The sequence below is a fragment of the Acipenser ruthenus genome, chromosome 19, assembly GCF_902713425.1.
Source record: "Acipenser ruthenus chromosome 19, fAciRut3.2 maternal haplotype, whole genome shotgun sequence".
NCBI lineage: Eukaryota > Metazoa > Chordata > Actinopteri > Acipenseriformes > Acipenseridae > Acipenser > Acipenser ruthenus.
In genome coordinates, this window is record NC_081207.1 from 29,705,761 (window position 1) to 29,725,007 (window position 19,247).

Here is a 19,247-nt window from a genome sequence, read left to right on the forward strand (position 1 = left end):
AGGCCCGGGACAGGAAGCTGGTGGTTGAAGTTCACGCTACAGGAGCTTCTCCACAGTGCTCTCTGGAACAACTTTCTGAATCCTGAACTCAAAGCCAGACTCCAGGGGTAAAGAGATAATGCAATGGGTTGAATGGTCTCCCAGTCAAGTATTTCAAAAACCAAAAACAATATCACAGTATCCTAAAATAGTGGACATGAGACGATTGTTAATGTATACTCAATTGACTTTATTATTTTTACAGATATTAACTGAAAACAATTCTTGTGCTTATACATAAACTGTAGGTCAGTTCTATGTCTTTACATACATGCATGTAAGTAAATAATGAATTCCTTTTTAACCTTGCATACACTACATCCCTAAGGGGTGGAGGGTGGGGGTATTGTAGTAAGAGTAAGATAGATAGAGAGTTTTGGCCATGGAAAACTATAGTATTTTTTTAATTATGGGTTTTTCCAATCATGTCAAAAAAGATCTATTTTAATTTAAACACAACAGATAAAACTGACCACACAAGGAAGCGACAGTGAGTCGTACTGAGTTTATTATAACACAAATGACACCATGTTGTGTATCACTCTAACCAGCCCTTGTGATCCTGCTCTGTTGCTGGAGACTCTAATCCTGTGTGACGCTACGCGTTCTTAAAAACCACGACTCCACTTCCTAGTCAAATCCTCTGCAGCATTTCCAAAAGAGCGCAGGAATTACACAGAACTGGTAATAAAAACGCAGAGCTTAGTCTACTGAAATAATAGTAATAACAATGACAATATCTGGCTGCACACTGCACAACATGCCTGCAGTCACAAATCGCCACCAACAGAGATCATCTCTTAAAGAGCAGCCAGCTTTCAGGCTATATGATGTATAATCACATTTCGCGTTTATCCTGTGTTTGAGGGTGCAAACCTAACACAGGATCAATGGATCTCTCTTCCTACAGCACCGCTGCTGTCGGCCTTGTTTAGACATGCACTCCTTGAAAAATTGAGTTTTTACAGAATGTATTATCTGTCTTCAGCCTCTTTTCCACTATGTTTTGACTAAGACAAAGTATGATACAATATAGAGCTATAGATAAAGAAATAGATATATTTATGAGTGTAGATTTACTAATATACTGCCTGTCCAAAGTCTTCACTCCTACGCTTCAGTAAATCTGGAACTGCAACATAAATAAACATAATTAAAGCTAAGAAGTTTTATGAATACTTTTGTCGTGCCGCTGCAAAACATACAATATATAAATGACATAACTGATAAACAAATCGATATTTTATATAGATATTCATATTTAAAAAAAAGTTTGAGATACAAACAACTGATACAAAAAAAAAAAGAATTGATATCAAAAATATAATTTGGGATGTTTCCTCACGTTGTTTCTCCTCGACAGTTACATTTTAATGCCAGAGGTGCTGCACATGTGCTTTGCTCAAGAATAATAATAAAAAAAAAAAAAACGGTTTCAGTGCCAGCGCTTCAATAGCACACTATTTATTTACTTATTTATTGTGATGCCCCAGGACAGGTAACGCAGTTATGATGATGATGATGATGATGATGTAACCCACATTCCATGTGATATACGTTGTGCTGGGTAAACATTATGCAAACCTTACATTTACATCCCCAAAGGCACCTAAAAAATCTATCAGTGTAGCTAAGAAAACCAGTCCATCCATCTTACCCATCCTGCTCTTCCATTGGTACACAGGTCTCATGTGTAGGGCCAACACTGAACAGAGGTGCATGGCAGAGAGCATGCTTGGGACTATTTTCTGATCTCCACTAACCCGTTTTCTCAATCTAGTTTCTGTCTCACTACAGCGCTCCCTCGTTATTGTTTTGTAGTGATTATAAAACTTCCTAATCAATGTTTTTTATAAAATAAATAATTATATTTTGTATATTTTAAGTACATATCTAGAAACTCCATTTAAATATATCTTTTGTACCCCCTCCCATACACCAGATTTACATTACAACGTGCGCCACCATTCTGAATGTTTCTGAGTTCTGTTTCTCTCAGACTGAGATCTGTGTTGGTTTCCTCTGAAGCTCACTCTAACTGTCTGCCATCCTGCTAACAGACCTGTGTGGCATATTCATTTTAAGCTTTGCTTCCTTGACTTGAGAAATCATGTGATATTGCGACCTTTCACCTCTTTCACCTGCTCCCCATAGACCCCCCTGTCTATCAAGATCGCTTTAAGATGCTGTCTGGACCAACTGTTATAACCAGGGGTGGCTGGAAACAATGCAGTACCACTTAGTATTAAAATATAATAAACGTGTGCTATCCATTCCCACCATGTTCTTGTGTGGGCTTGCCTTTCCTAATATTTATTACAAACATGCGAGTGTCGACCAGCTGCAGGATCTGAATAAACAGAAAAGGCCTTGTTATTATTTGCTCAGTGAAACTGCATTGCCCATTTTTGTTGGATTTCTATTATGGCAAGCAGCTGGTAAATGCTGTGGGGCCCACCGGCCTACACAGACTCCCATAGCCGGATATAAAGGTGGACATTCACGTCATATTAAACAGCCCTGGAAGTTATTATGGAGAAATATGGAAAACTTTTTCTACTACTATGATATCCTGTACCAGCAATGGCAACACAATGGATTTGGAAGAACTACTGTACTGGAACGGTATGAAACTGCAATGGATTTCCACCATCTACTGGGGTACACCCCTGGGATGAGGATGCCTTTGGTAAGTATTCTAGTACCATTCTACCATTCCATTCTACCAATGACTCTTACCACCAGGGTGCCCTTTGTGCCACCACTGAACCATTGCATTGCCATCATAGTGCCCTTGAAGACCATATGTTAAAGGATGCCTTTTATACCCAATGTTTGGGATTGTAAACAGACTTTTTAATTCCACCTTCATTTCTCACCAAGGTGTGAAGTGAAATGGAAAAGTCAGCCCCGTTCTCCCTTGACACTAATAAACCCACAGATAATCATGAATCAGATTGCAATTATAAAGATGTAAAAAGAGCTGGTGTTTTTTTGTCATGTGTGGAGTGTGTCTTGGGGGCAGGAGAGACGGTATAAAATGAGTTCTGGACTCGGAGGTGAGGAGAAGCAAGGTGTCGGACAACATTAATGTACCACTTCTAATAAGAAACTGGGCTGGCAGATAACAAAGTGATGTGTCCGTTACCCGGCTCCTGAATAAAAGAACACAGTCTGGGTGTTCTTCAGAGCAGAGAAGCTACGAATCGGAGTGTTTATGGAGTCTGCTGTCCGGTGGCGTGGAGCCGACCAGAGTGGCTCGGGGTCCGAGGTGACCAGCCCAGCGAGCGTAGCTACATCTTGACCACCAGCGCGGCCAGCGAGAGCGCCAGGAAGTGGGCGGGGCTGGGCAGGTAGGCGGAGCCCCGCAGGGACTCCTGATTGGTCTCCTCTTGGTTGGGGCTCTGCACGCTGGTGGAAGGTTTGGCTCGGTTGCTGCACATGTCGTAGAGGTTCCCAGAGAACTGCATCTTCCTGGACTCCTGCCTCAGAGACTCCCACACCACAGCCGCCTCTTCAGGGCAGCCTGCCAGAGCCGCGCTGGCACAGCGGTGGAACTCATCCCAGGACCTGGGGAGAGGAGGGGAGAGGAGGGGGAGAAGAGGACACATTCACACATTGAAACAATCATGGTTTAAAAAGTAAATGAAGGACAAAAAATTGAGTTTTGATGTAGATTAGCATTGCATTGATACACTGATGGGTATTCATTCATTTGTGTACAGTGCTTCCCCTGTATTTCACCATCCCATTTATAAAAACAGTACTTATACAGGGAAATACAGGACTTTTACAATTTACTGTTAACATAGCCTTACAGTGATTTAACCACATTGGTAGATTATCGAATGGTCACATATCAAGCGGGCACTGTACACAATGTTTTAGTTGCAACTTATTTGCATGCTGTCCTGCAGCACATCTTAAAAAATAAGAAACAAGGCTAGTATTTTTATCCCGAGTTAAAGATTACCTCTTTGGATTTGAGAAGGACATTTTTTTCAGATGTAAAAACTCCAGAGGAAAAGCTAAGCCACTATGTAAACCTTAATGTGTCCAGTGTACACATTGTGATAGGCAGATGGACTGACACACATAACATGTATGTCATATATACAAACACACAGTGAATATGCAAAGCGGAAGTTTAATTTGTGATCAGCAGCTGCTTCACGATGCTTTCTCCTGCTGTGTGTGTGCTGCTGGGCTGTTATATAACAGACACACCATGAATGCATCCTTATACAATACAGCGAGGAAGAGACCTGCTGACTCAATACAAGGCAATGCATGTATGCAGGGAAGGAAAGCTGAATTTCATAGTAATACTTTGTAATGAAATCATATGAATGAGATTCAGCAGGTAGCAACATTATGGGATTTTCTCCCCTTTCTAGCCTGAAGAGAAATGTAGAAGAAACAACATTGTGGAGCTGAACCACAACACTGCAGAGATCCATTAAAATCAGCCATCTGTCTCTGCTTTCTCTAACTAACTTACATTACCACTGGCAAAAATAATCCATTCTATATCCCCTCCAGTCACTGCGTGTACAATTTAACCATGTTAAATTTCCTGCCTGTGGATCTATTTTACAATGCATGTATGGTTCTTCTTGAACTCCATAGAGTTTGCACAAACTGTTATAAAATTTCTAAAACTGAAATAAAAAATGTGTGACACCGCACAGGTTTTACCTTGGACTGTTTCTGGTCCACCTAATATTCAGAGACGATTGGGAAGATCTTTTATTTAGTTACATAATTTTTGAGGATATTATAAAACTGGTTTACACTATCTAACTAACCCCCCAGTAGATTTTGCAAAGGCCAACGTAGCTCTCCTTGCGGGGCCCCAGCCAAAACTCAGCAAGACCAGGATTCGAACAAGCAGGCTCCTGATGGTAGGACTCACCCCGAGCCACACGTGCGGAGGTGCCTTATTATACTGGACGACGGGGACCTCTTACGAATGCAGCTATCCCATAACTCTCCTGCAGGGGGGGTGTGTGAGTGCAATCTGTTGCAGTGTGTATGACTCTCCTACAGGGGGTGTGTGTGAGTGCAATCTGTTGCAGTGTGTATGACTCTCCTGCAGGGGGTGTGTGTGAGTGCAATCTGTTGCAGTGTGTATGACTCTCCTGCAGGGGGTGTGTGTGAGTGCAATCTGTTGCAGTGTGTATGACTCTCCTGCAGGAGGTGTGTGTGAGTGCAATCTGTTGCAGTGTGTATGACTCTCCTGCAGGAGGTGTGTGTGTGTGAGTGCAATCTGTTGCAGTGTGTATGACTCTCCTGCAGGGGGTGTGTGTGAGTGCAATCTGTTGCAGTGTGTATGACTCTCCTGCAGGGGGTGTGTGTGAGTGCAATCTGTTGCAGTGTGTATGACTCTCCTGCAGGGGGTGTGTGTGAGTGCAATCTGTTGCAGTGTGTATGACTCTCCTGCAGGGGGTGTGTGTGAGTGCAATCTGTTGCAGTGTGTATGACTCCCTGCAGGGGGTGTGTGTGAGTGAGTGCAATCTGTTGCAGTGTGTATGACTCTCCTGGAGGGGGTGTGTGTGTGTGAGTGCAATCTGTTGCAGTGTGTATGACTCTCCTGCAGGGGGTGTGTGTGAGTGCAATCTGTTGCAGTGTGTATGACTCTCCTGGAGGGGGTGTGTGTGTGTGAGTGCAATCTGTTGCAGTGTGTATGACTCCCTGCAGGGGGTGTGTGTGTGTGAGTGCAATCTGTTGCAGTGTGTATGACTCCCTGCAGGGGGTGTGTGTGTGTGAGTGCAATCTGTTGCAGTGTGTATGACTCCCTGCAGGGGGTGTGTGTGTGTGAGTGCAATCTGTTGCAGTGTGTATGACTCTCCTGCAGGGGGGGTGTGTGAGTGCAATCTGTTGCAGTGTGTATGACTCTCCTGCAGGGGGTGTGTGTGAGTGCAATCTGTTGCAGTGTGTATGACTCCCTGCAGGGGGTGTGTGTGAGTGAGTGCAATCTGTTGCAGTGTGTATGACTCTCCTGGAGGGGGTGTGTGTGTGTGAGTGCAATCTGTTGCAGTGTGTATGACTCTCCTGCAGGGGGTGTGTGTGAGTGCAATCTGTTGCAGTGTGTATGACTCTCCTGGAGGGGGTGTGTGTGTGTGAGTGCAATCTGTTGCAGTGTGTATGACTCCCTGCAGGGGGTGTGTGTGTGTGAGTGCAATCTGTTGCAGTGTGTATGACTCCCTGCAGGGGGTGTGTGTGTGTGAGTGCAATCTGTTGCAGTGTGTATGACTCCCTGCAGGGGGTGTGTGTGTGTGAGTGCAATCTGTTGCAGTGTGTATGACTCTCCTGGAGGGGGTGTGTGTGTGTGAGTGCAATCTGTTGCAGTGTGTATGACTCCCTGCAGGGTGTGTGTGTGTGTGAGTGCAATCTGTTGCAGTGTGTATGACTCCCTGCAGGGGGTGTGTGTGAGTGAGTGCAATCTGTTGCAGTGTGTATGACTCTCCTGGAGGGGGTGTGTGTGAGTGCCGGTGGCTCCAGGCTTACCTGCAGACGGCATCGATCTCCAGCAGCTCCTCGCCCCCTAGCTGCACGCTCTCCGTCATGCTGTCCCCCAGCCTCAGCAGGCACTCCGCGAAGCCCTTGTAGATGTAGCCACACTTCCGGCCAGCCGCACTCACCGCGCTGGGGGCCAGGACTGCAGGAATTAAAGAGGACAAATGAGAACCAGGGGCGGCTGTTCAACCTGTGTGGGGGCCGACTGGACGGCAGCCTGCACCAGATATCCACACGATCTGAACGTAATCCCGCTCAATCCAGCTAATACTCATTTCAGGCACCGGCGTCTACATAACAGGGCCTCAGTCAGAAATCTTCTTAGGGAAATGGCTGCAGGGCTTGCTGCAAAATCAGCTTTGATTGCAAAGCCTGTAGCAGCTTTGTATACCGTGCATGGGGGAATTTGTGTGCAGTTCAGCTACACACTGCTTGCTTGTTAGATGTCGAGTTTCAGTGTGCAAAAAAAACAAACATATTTTGTAGCCTTCAGCAAAATACGCAATATAAGAAGGGCAAAACAAATATTACAATAAAATTGCCACAAGCACATGTGAATGCATGCAGTGATAGTGTGTTCTAAACACTAAACAATGTTCTGTATTTCTTTACACTACCACCTCCCCAAGCACTGGCTCTCAACAAACTGATGCTATTCCTTATCAGCAGAGCCGAAACATTCAGTGACCCTAAGTCCATGCTGTAAACCCCATGCTACTGATGCACCAGTGTTGTTGCGGTTGCTGTGAAACACTGGGGAGCCACCTGACCTACCTCACCGACAGACAGGTCATCTAACTGTGGCTATTCTGCTAGAAATACTGTGTTTGGATCCATGACTTCGAAATTCAAGTATTGCAAAACTATTTAGGAAACTAGTGAGCCGTAGACAGATGAGAAGTCATTATCAAGCAGTATACTAAATTAAGAGCTCCTATTGAAACATTTCTAGTTTCTTAAACAGTTTCCCCTAGAAATATCTGCAAGAAATACCTGTATAAATGGCAGTGCTGTACGGAGGTTTGGTGGACGAAGGAGGAAGGCTGCAGAAGAGGCCGTAAACTTGTCTCCTTTAGCAAGGCAATCGAAGGGACCACGGCCCCTTAATAAACAAACCAGGGAGAGGTATTGACAGCGCACTTAGAGCTGGATCCTAATTGGATCAGGCAGCATCTGGAATTCACCCAAGGCCTCCTCAGAAGTACAAGACAAGCCTGATTAAAATTTGATGGAATATTTCTCTCCCAACAGGCATAGTTATCGATTTCCTCGAAAATGTTCCAGGTTAGGTCGGTCTAGGCAGCGAGCAAGAATATTGGTTTCATTCATCCACATGAAAATTTAATGAAGGCTCATGTGAGCAAACAAGACGAGAGGGGAAAGGAGCGGGGCTTCAAAGCGCCACGCTGAGATGAACACTCCTGTTACCTGCAGAGCTCCAGGCACACTGACAACAGGAGATGGACTTTTTGTATACAAATTTAAAATAAAATAAAAATAAGTTTTGGTTTGTTTGTTCAGGGTAAACTGCTAGACACTGTCACCTCACCTCTGAAGCATGTTCTCATCGAATCCCTTGCTCAGTTTCCATCTGTCAGATAGAGGAATATCCAGCAATGCACTCAAGCGGATTGAGCTCTGAGTCATTGAGATCCTCCTGTCTTGCTATGTGTGAATGTGTAAAGCACAGAGCAAGCGAGGGAAAGCAAACAGATGGCAGCGGACAGCCATGTGGACCTTTCCCACTGTGAAGAATTGAGCAGGGTAAACTGTTCACTTCTGGGGTGTTTGCCCTGAGATGAGTGATTCAGTCAAGCCCCGATTCAGTACAGTAAGACTTCTCTTTAATCACAACTCAGTAATGATAAACACGATACAGTATTCCCTTCAACCCTGAAAAACAGTGTTTTTTTATACAGTATTTTACTTCAGTTACTTCATATTTATTATCTCAGATATAGAACGACCACCATGTCGGGTAACGTAAACTTATAGAAACACTGCTGTGTTAATCATAATGCAAGAAACATACATGTTGCTTGCAAGTGTTTTGTTTTTTTGGATGTTTTTTGGATAAGGACAATTTAGTGTAACACAGCGAGTTCTGTACACCTTGCTCCCTCTCTCTGTCCAATAGATCAATAGAACCCACCCCCTCACTCCCACCCGACCTTCTAAAACTACAATATCAATAGAACCCACACCTTCACTCCCACCCGACCTTCTAAAACTACAATATCAATAGAACCCACCCCCTCACTCCCACCCGACCTTCTAAAACTACACTATCAATAGAACCCACCCCCTCACTCCCACCCGACCTTCTAAAACTACAATATCAATAGAACCCACCCCCTCACTCCCACCCGACCTTCTAAAACTACAATATCAATAGAACCCACCCCCTCACTCCCACCCGACCTTCTAAAACTACACTATCAATAGAACCCACCCCCTCACTCCCACCCGACCTTCTAAAACTACACTATCAATAGAACCCACACCTTCACTCCCACCCGACCTTCTAAAACTACACTATCAATAGAACCCACCCCCTCACTCCCACCCGACCTTCTAAAACTACACTATCAATAGAACCCACACCTTCACTCCCACCCAACCTTCTAAAACTACAATATCAATAGAACCCACACCTTCACTCCCACCCGACCTTCTAAAACTACACTATCAATAGAACCCACCCCCTCACTCCCACCCGACCTTCTAAAACTACAATATCAATAGAACCCACAGCTGATCCAAAAAGGTCAGGATTGTGCAGAAACATGTTCCCAGTAAGCACCGGCTCAAGACCCCAGTAAATGCATTGAACCCTCATGACTTGCCCTTACATTTCACTGAACATGTACCGCACATTCATTCTGTGACCATGCCGATTGTGACCCGGTTGTGTTTTTTATTTTTTGTACCCCCATGCACAGTCTCAATACCATCTAAACACTGTTTAGAATGCACAGGGGCTGCGAAAAGGTCATTTGGTGTGATCTGCAATGTAATTGAGTGGTATGTTGCAGCACTTGCAAATCCCTGGTTTCCAACATCGTGCTTAACTCTTACACTGCTGGCTGGTTTTGTATGGATAGCGCTGTACCAGTTGCATCATGAACCTTGTTTGTAATTTTCAGTGCAGTGGTGTCGTCATACACTGGGGAAGCAAGCAAGCTGTACTACAATAATGAAAAACACTTGCCTGCTAGCATTACCTCCTCACTGCGATTATGTAAATTGAGTGCTGGGCTGGTTATTAAAGAAAGATTAATGAAGGCAGGGGCACATTGCGTGAGAACAACATGTGAAGCTGAGCTGCTCACGTAATTAGCAATTAGCAAGAAGACCCATCTTCAAATTACCACCCCCTTAGGATTGTTACCATTGTACAGCAGCTCCCTAGATACGCCACAAAGCTCTGCTAATCTGCGCTCGGCTAAACCACAGCATCAGGAGTTCACTCAGTCCAGAGTTATGTGTACAGGGAGTGCCAGGGGCCGGCTGCACATGTTTTTCTCTTGTTAGAATTCATAAAGGGAAGTTCAAAGGAAGAAAATGCAGCCCCACTGTAGGAGTCCAATGAGGCAGCCTTCAATAGAACTGCATCAGGAAATCTGCAGTGACGTGTGTTCTGAACCCGAGAGACTTCACTCAAACCCAGCGCGCTGTCAGATCGGCTGTCGTGACCGACTTGACATGCCTCTTTTAGAAATAATCCCCACTCATGAAACAGTCTGAGGTTCCCTGGGCATACAAGCTGACTTCTGTTCAGTTGTTTCAGTTCAATGAAACGTAGCTGAATTCACTTGCAGGCTCTTTTTCATTGAAGTGCATGTGTGTGTGTGTGATGTGATTCAAAGCGAGTTCTTTTCACGAAATGGGTTTCTTTGAACATGAACCATAAGTGAGAATGTACTTCAACCCATAAATGCACAGTGATTCATCATGAGCAGGTATCAGTTTTAACAATAGACGGCTATTGAACTGAGTTATGTTGATTATGTGATAAGACACATTGCCAGTACCATGCATGCTTAAAGACTATCACCAGCAAAGTATTAAGCTCTTGTGCTTCCATGTTATTGGCATTTCAAGAATATTCTCTTGGTACAGTATCCGAGCAGACAAAGCTTTGGTATTCAGCACTCTGGAGAGCTCCGCTCGGTGTCACGCCAACCTGGACTCCAATGTCACAGCACTATGACAACCGCTCTGAGAAAAGTCATGCTGTTAACTGCAGAGGCCGGCTCTGGCCCTAGGGACCAACCTTTTATAGCTTAAGCGGTTATTCTCATAGCAAATTTGAAATCTGCTTTGTTTTCTATTTTAAATGATTAGGATATTTGTCAATGAGCTTTTGGCATGATTCTTTAGTGATTTTTGACCATTCTTAAACGCAAAATTCTTCCAGTTCCATTTTTGTTTCATCACTCCACAAAACCTTTGACCAGAACTCATATCCATCATTCAAATGCCGTTTTGCAAACTTTAAGTGATTGTCCTTGTGTCGTTTTCCTAAGAGTGGCTTTTTCCTTGGCTGCGACCATTGAGACCTTCATCATTTAATACTCAACCAATAGTTGAAATGTAAACCCCAGTCCCACTTGTAGCCAATTCACTTTGAATATCTTTGGCAGTCAGTCTCGGATTGTTATTAACCTTCCTCACAATTCTTCTACTTGCTCTTGGTGAAAGAACCTTTCTTCCAGACCGAGGGAGCGTTGTGACAGTACCGTGAGTCTTGTACTTCTTGATAATAGAAACAATACTTGAAATTGGGGTACTCAAATGCTTGGAAATCTTCTTGTATCCTTCTCCAGCTTTATGACAATAAATAATTCTCTGCCTAAGGTCTTCAGATAGCCCTTTACTTTGTCCCATATTGACTTATTGGTAATGACAGCAGTCATCCTATGCCTAACCCTTTTATACTCGCTAAGAATGTTCACCTGCAATCCAGCATTTTCTAGACTTTTCTAGAATTAGTTTCTGTATTACCATATTGAAATTTCTAGCACCTTGTAGACAATACTATCATAGCATCAAAGGGTATGAATACTTTTGAATTAGCATTTTTGGAATTTTGCTTAAAAAAAAAAAAAAACAATTGCTGAAATAAATAATTGTAGACATCTATTTCTTGTAACTTTTTCCTCATCCACAAAAGCAAAACTTTTGCTACAAAAGATTTATATATATATATATATATATATATATATATATATATATATATATATATATATCAGTAATAGACACGTCTGCATTTTCACCGAATTTTAGATAATTTTTAACAGTGTACAGTGATTGTTCTATCATGTATATCAGAATACATTACAATGCACTAGTAAAGAAAAACAAAACAGGAACTCTTTGAAATAAAACAACAATAAAACACTCAACGAGCTGATATTTTCAGATTGGGTTACCTAAAGTAAGAAGCTTCTTAAATGTATCTAAATCATTCAGATAATGCACAGGCTCTGCTCTTTTGACACAGGGAAGGAAATGTAGGAAAGTGGTTACTATATATAGCCATACTGATCTATTAGCCAAGCAGCCGTCGCAATGCTATACTAATATAAAAGGATGTTTCTATAAATAAAATAAATAAATAACGTGCTGCACAGAGCGGGACGCATCTGCTTTAATATTTGATTTCAAAGAGGTCAAAGCACCTCTTACAAAACATGTTACAGTCTGTGTTGCATCACTTTCCAAACCGAAAACTACTCTGCCAGAAACCCCCAAGGCCCCTCATTAAGGGACGTCAGATTTGAAATGTAAAGAGCTTGTTTTTCGTCTGTACTTGAGCATGCGCAAGCCCCTTTCCTCTACGCTCCCCCCTCCCCCCGTCCCAGTGGGGTTCAGGCACCAAGGGAGGGGGCGAGCTTTCTATTAGAACCACAGCCCCCAGTTCAGAGCCAGGCTCCAGCTTTGATCACAACGGTGAGATGCTGTTTTCACAAAACGCTGACAACATGCTAAATTTACACAACAACAACAAAAGAAAGAAAGATAACTATACAACTAAAATAAAAAAAGATTGTTTACAGTGGCATTCCCCCGTTGTTAATGTAACAGTGTGTTTGCTGCATACCTCCTGTTCCTTGTTCTACACTGTAGCAGCACTGCACGGTGTATTTGTATTGAATCTCACCATATCTATGAGCTATGGCAGCATCATGAACACTGGTATAATTCAGGTAGCGTGTCCAATGAAATGCATGGTAATTCTGCAGCTTTCCCATGGTTATACACTACACGTCTTTGGACTTCACAATGCGGACCTGCTGTATGCTTTACCATGCACTTTTAACCATGCCTGAAAAATACAAAATGTACCATATGTTAGCATCGTTCTGTGTGTGAATAAATATTTTACACACTGCTGAATTATGTAATTCCTATTTGAAAGCAACTACTTACTGTAGCATTTTTACATCCCTGTTACAAAAAAAACAGCAAATCAGGGCTGTACCAGTATCCAAATAGAGACGTGGTTTTCACCACCTTTACCAGGTGATGGTTCAATTAGTATGACACAAAGCAGTCATCTGTCGCGTTCTCTTAACGAAGTGCTGCAGGGGCCTGTCTAAAAACACTAGCTGACTTTTCTCTCATATAGATGGCATTGCATTGTTCTTCCCTGCCAAGACTTTACACACTCCAGCTGGTTTACTGTGACCTCCCCCTGCGGACACCCTCCCTCCCTCAGCACCCTGGAATCAGCACAGCACTGTAGTATTGCTGCTCTGAAGTATTTTTGGTCATAGCCTTTTGCATTTTATTCATGAAAAAGCAAGCTTGTTGTAACAGGCAGTGTTATATGATTCCGAACAGAGTTAAAAAGCTTGGCTGTTTCGTGCAGTGTTCAAGGTGTGTGGTCGCCGCTTTGTGCCCAGTCTGTGCCCCACATGGGTGTCTGGGACCAGCGTTCCCAGTACTGCAGCGTTCTCTTCTTGTCTGCTGCAGTAGAGTTCATCACAGCCTGTTTATTAAATCATCCTCCCGCAGCGCATCGATCCTCTCTCATTGCTAATTACCGCCAGGTAGTGCCGGTCCGACCCGTTAATGAGGCTTTATTGACCGAACACGAGTTACCGGCCGTAACTTATCACAGTCACTTTGGTTTCCTGTGAGAATTTCTATTCTCTCATCAGAACAATAAGCTGAACTTAAAGAGACAGGATCCGGTTTCTGACAGTGTTCCCTCACAGTGCATTTGGATCTCCTGCACAGTACCTATCCCCTACCTATCACAACGCCCAGCTAAAATATCATTCAATATCTTATCTTTTTATATACAGTACCTGCACAAATTATGGCAACAACAAATGATTTACAGCAAGACTAGGGTTGGGGATTGTATGGCCCATGTTTCCTCACTCAGAACACCTACTTACTAAACACCCTGGTATCTCTGAATACATAATCATCTCCTATTTAAAAGATATGCTCAATATCTGAATGAGTGAGGTAAGTAGAATGGTCCCCTGAAATATTCTCCTTCTTCTAGGAAAGCAGCATCACTGGGGGATGAGGAGTTTGCTTCCAGATAACTTCACTCAGACTACTAAATAAATATTGCTCCACGTGCAAAACAACAACATGAATGCACCTTCCTCCAGCATGTCCTCAGTGTACTAATAAGAAGAAGGGAGATTTGGGTTGCAATCAAGTCACAGCACAGACAGGGAGGATGATTGCCCAGGCAAACCTTTAAATCCACTTCAGAGAATAGTAGAGTCTTCAAACTATCACAATAAAGAAATAAATAACCCTCGGTAATACCCTTGTGAAAGCCATCGCCACTCACCCTGCTCTCACGATAGGTATCAAACACGATGGGTATCACACACGATGGGTATCACACACGATGGAAATCAAACACGATGGGTATCACACACGATGGGTATCACACACGATGGAAATCAAACACGATAGAAATCAAACACGATGGGTATCAAACACGATGGGTATCACACACGATGGGTATCACACACGATGGGTATCACACATGATGGGTATCACACACGATGGGTATTAAACAGCCAATACTGCCTGTCTGCAGACAGCTATCTTTAGTCAATGTTGAGGAGTTGCACGAAGGTTAAACTCAGGAAGGTTCAATCTGGGGTTAGAGATCACTCAACCTCAGTGCCAGTGTGGTATAAATCCTCTAGGCTCCAGGCCAGTAGGTAAATCCTGCTTGATTAGAAGAAGTAAGGGGGTGAGGAAAGGTTCCTGTCTTGTGCCCCAGATTCCTGCAGGACAGTAGACCAGAGATGAAAATAAGACTCCCGTTGCATAGCAGTTTGATCCATTTCTGGTTTTACTGTGAGTTCAATAAGACACACCTGAGTTTGTTATCTTTACACTGGTGCTAATGAAGCTCATAGTAAAACCTGAAATTGGTGAAACTGCTCTGCAATAGGAGACTTCCATCCCTGCAGTAGACAGATCAGCGTTGCTATTTAAAAAGCACATTGAAATACTGTCATTTTTTAGATCCACTTAGATTTTGCAAAACTTAGAAACAATTCAGTTCTAGTCTTAAGGGTGTTAGGTGTCCCTTGAATCCAAACAGATTTTGGTAAACATCCAATAATTTGTTACCTGATTTAAAAATATTGCGAATGTTGCTTTAAAGGACTTGGACTTTTGTTTGTGATTGTTTTAAAATGGTAACTTTCTGATTATTCTTTTTTTTGGCTCATCTAGTGTTATAGCATGTCAGGCTGCCCTTCTAAAAGTTTACTGCAGTATTTTTCCCTGTGCTTTACCCATGATAATACTATGCATTTACTACAGTTGACCCTGGTTTGCCATGTTTACTAATATGTTTTACCATACCTCGCTATTCTTTTCAATCCTTTTAACTGTGTTTTATTACACTTTGCTATGCTTTTACTGTGGGAAACATTTATAAAGGTGCTGGCGTGAATCAAGTGCTATTATCTCAGTTGACTAATCCTGAAAAAATTCTCCAGGAGTTAATCAGAATGAAGGAAATGATTGGGCTCGTTGTGACATGATGTTCTGCTCATCCCTCCGTGTTGCAGGACGTCATGGAGACGGGAAGAATGATAATGAAGACCCTTCACAAGACCGAAGTGCGAGTTCACAAGCCTTCAGTTTTATAATTGAAGAATCACACAAGTAGGCTGCAATGTCTTCGCTGGGAGGAGGCTCTCAATCAGACCCTGTCGAACACATTGCTCTCAGACCTGATGCTCTTCACAACATCCAGCTCAAACCTTTTCACTTGTATTATCCTTGAGTGCCCGAGCTGAGCTGCACCTACAGGACCCTGCTGCTGCTGCTGCTGCTTCCCTGAATTACCTTTCATTCCGTCACCTGCCGTGTGTCACTGAATAATGGAAAGCAGCTCATTCAAAAACACGGTAATCCTCCCACATTAAGAACATGATTATGCATATAATGAATCTTCTTGCACATACTTACTGGGTGGTAACCCACTTACAAAGTATCATCTCTCGCTCTCTTAATTATGCAGACACACTAGACTCAAGATGATATGTTGTTGTTTAGGATTTCAATGCTATGCAATCACAGGGTTTGGAGACAAACAGAACACAGCTTTTGCAGGATTCAAGCTTTCCTGTAAAAAAAGAAGTCTGAGCACGATTTCCGAGGCACACGTTTCCCCCCAGGGAGGGATCGGTGAAACGTCCTCGCTACAAAATCCCTGGCGTGCCGCCAGCCCCCATCCTCCCTTCCCATTGTGGGTTTTAATCAATCCAAATTTATTATCCACAGTTTTGCAAAGGAAAGCAAACAGATTCAAGATTACACCCCCCCAACCCCGTATGAAAAACAGCTGCAGCACACTACATTGTAGCTAAAAATAATACTGCACACTACTTCTAGATTTTTTGTAAATTCTGGGGGAGGGGGAAGTATGTGGCACCTGATCTGAAATCAGTGGTAATGTATTGCATTCCTATGCATTTTCAAAATGTCATTGCAAATATACCCCTGTCGAGTATACTTCACCAAGAAAGGCACTAAGGTTCTAAGTAAAGCTATAGCTCAAACTACCCATCAAGTCTTCAACTGCACGAGCATGCAGGAGCCTCCCCACCTTAGAAATCCCTTCAAACCCGTTCCTTTATCACACTCAAGCCCCTTGCCACTCCTGCTGCAATGCTCCTTTATATTAGCAGCACCAGTGTGAGCGCTTGCATTAGCACACAGCATAATCCACACACTCAGATTTATTACGAGCCTGCTTCCTTCACAATGACTGACAGCATTAATAAAACAAAGAAAAAAATGTGGTGCACGCAACAGAAGCAACTTTGTGTGTTACTTGAGTTCCTGGAAATGTGGATCTGTATATTACATTATATGCAGCAATACCCTTCACTATGTAAACCCGCTACAGGGTCACCTGGGGTCTTATATATATATATATATATATATATATATATATATATATATATATATATATATATATATATATATATATATATATATATATAGATGTATACACACACACACACACACACACACACAGAGTGTATTATTAATAACATATTTTAGAATCCTATACACTGCAGTGTTGTGTGACAGTACCAAGTTGCATTGTTCAAAACGCGCCTACTAAAATTGTCTATTATTATTATTATTATTATTATTATTATTATTATTATTAGAAAACCAGTGACTGAAAAGAAAGAGAATCCATGCAAGTGTTTTAAATCTGACCCAGGGGGACTGACTGTGTCACATCAGCTTGCTTCTGACTGCAAACGTTGTTCTGTCGGACAATGCTGCCCGTGTCACTCCGTGATTAATATGATAGGGTTTAATAATGTTGTAAGTAGTAACCTATGAATACTCGCACCCGCAATTACTGTCGGCTACCCGACACGTCACGACGAGTTTAATTAACACAATGCAGGTTGCAGACACGCACCCGTTTGAAAATCTTGCGTAAAAATGTGTTTAGATTCAAAGTTATACATTGTGATAGCAGATAGCTCACAGAACACGATCGATATATCCTGCGCAGATTATCGGTTATAAAACTATCCAGACTTTATATAATAAAAGGGATTTTGTTGACACACACCACGGTACCTAGTCAGTCGCAAGCAGCTCTTTACAAATGATCAGTTGCAGCTTCTCCAAACTAAGCAGAACCGTGATTCAGATCATGCTGTAAAAGACCATTCAGGTAGAAATTATTCATTCAATTCTATCGTTCAGCCGGTCCTAGTGACACGGCAAGACTCGGACACACCTCCTGCCCGATTCTTCCATTGAGAATTACTTACGACCATGCAAACCAATGGATTAACTCTCTCTGTTACACTGCACAAGCAGGTGAATGAGAATGCAGCTGCACATTTTGCTTAGCATTATATTACAATTCAACTTTTTAAAACCGAAATTGAAGAGCATCTCTTAGTATTGTACGCTCATGTCTGGAAGATACCCATTTAGGGAAAATAAAAGATGAAACTTTCATGCAAACACTCTTGGAATTGAACCTTTATTACCGCAACAAAAGCAACAACAATACAATTAAAGAAAGCAACAACTATTAAAGTTATTTCAAAGGCGAATATATATTTTTCTGACCACAGCCACACCGGGAACACTTTTAAATTATACTTACTGAACTGAAGCGCGACAACCGGCATCAGAAAATACGCGTTTTTCAGGTAGCACCCCATCATATATATATATATATTTGTTAAATAACCAAAATCAATTAAAAAATTGAAAAATAATTCGTTTAAAGGTTTTTTTTAAAAAAATAAATCATTTGGAACGCTAAAAAAAACCCCGCCGCCTGCAGAGAAGATGGTAAGAAACTGCGTTAGTGTTCGGGATGAATTGGCAAATGAGCTTAATCGGCCAACCCACACTACCTTCCCCAGCGTGGGGATGGGGGGAGCTATGCGTGAGAGAGAGAGAGATTGTATTAAACAGTGAGTCACACAGTAAATTCAACCACTCTGCTCAACTTCACTGTACACTTAGATGGATTATACAAAACCTTTCGGGGTTCCAAATATTAAGCGCCTCAAAAGAACCTTCAAATCATCTGCGTACACGCATTACCCGTGTAAAACGACCTGTAAATGAAGGCAACCTGTCAAAAATCAGTCAGCCAGTCATCATAGAGAGGTTTTAAAATACATTTTGAACAAGTGCTGTGAATATTTTAATACATCGGACCCACTCAGGACCTTGGGTCGTGCTATCACATGATGGCTGCTAAAGCTGTGGCAAGAGGGTTAATGAGGATAGGGCATGCATCAACGAGTGTCAATTACAACCATGTCTCATCAGCCAATTCATAAAAGGAAATGCAAACTCAGTTCAGAAATGTGTTTGTAATTATAGTTTACAATTGCTGTAAGGCGATACCCCTGAGAATAAAAATGCGCAGCACTCTTGTTTAAATGCCCCGTGCTCTTAACTGAAAACACATACAGGAAAAAGGTTCCGGGTTTCTTTTTTTCCTGGGAAAGTGATCACTGGCAGTCTTCGATCAGATAGTGTAGGGGTCACTGCCAGTTTTCGATTGGGTAGTGTCGGGGTCACTGGCAGTCTTCAATCGAGTAGTGTAGGGTCACTGCCAGTTTTCGATCGGGTAGTGTCGGGGTCACTGGCAGTCTTCAATCGGGCAGTGTCGGGGTCAC

General features: G+C 42.6%; 1 protein-coding gene across 1 annotated transcript; it reads right to left on the bottom strand.

Moving 5' to 3' along the window:
- Nucleotides 1–211: 211 nt before the first annotated feature.
- LOC117424400 (neuritin-like protein) lies at nucleotides 212–18,488 on the bottom strand. Its single transcript, XM_034040697.3, has 3 exons — nucleotides 18,215–18,488; nucleotides 6,550–6,700; nucleotides 212–3,609 (listed from the first exon to the last, which is right to left on the bottom strand). The coding sequence occupies exons 1-3, from the start codon at nucleotides 18,273–18,275 to the stop codon at nucleotides 3,333–3,335; spliced, it is 489 nt and encodes a 162-aa protein (XP_033896588.2). The 5' UTR covers nucleotides 18,276–18,488; the 3' UTR covers nucleotides 212–3,332.
- Between the last annotated feature and the right edge of the window lie 759 nt (nucleotides 18,489–19,247).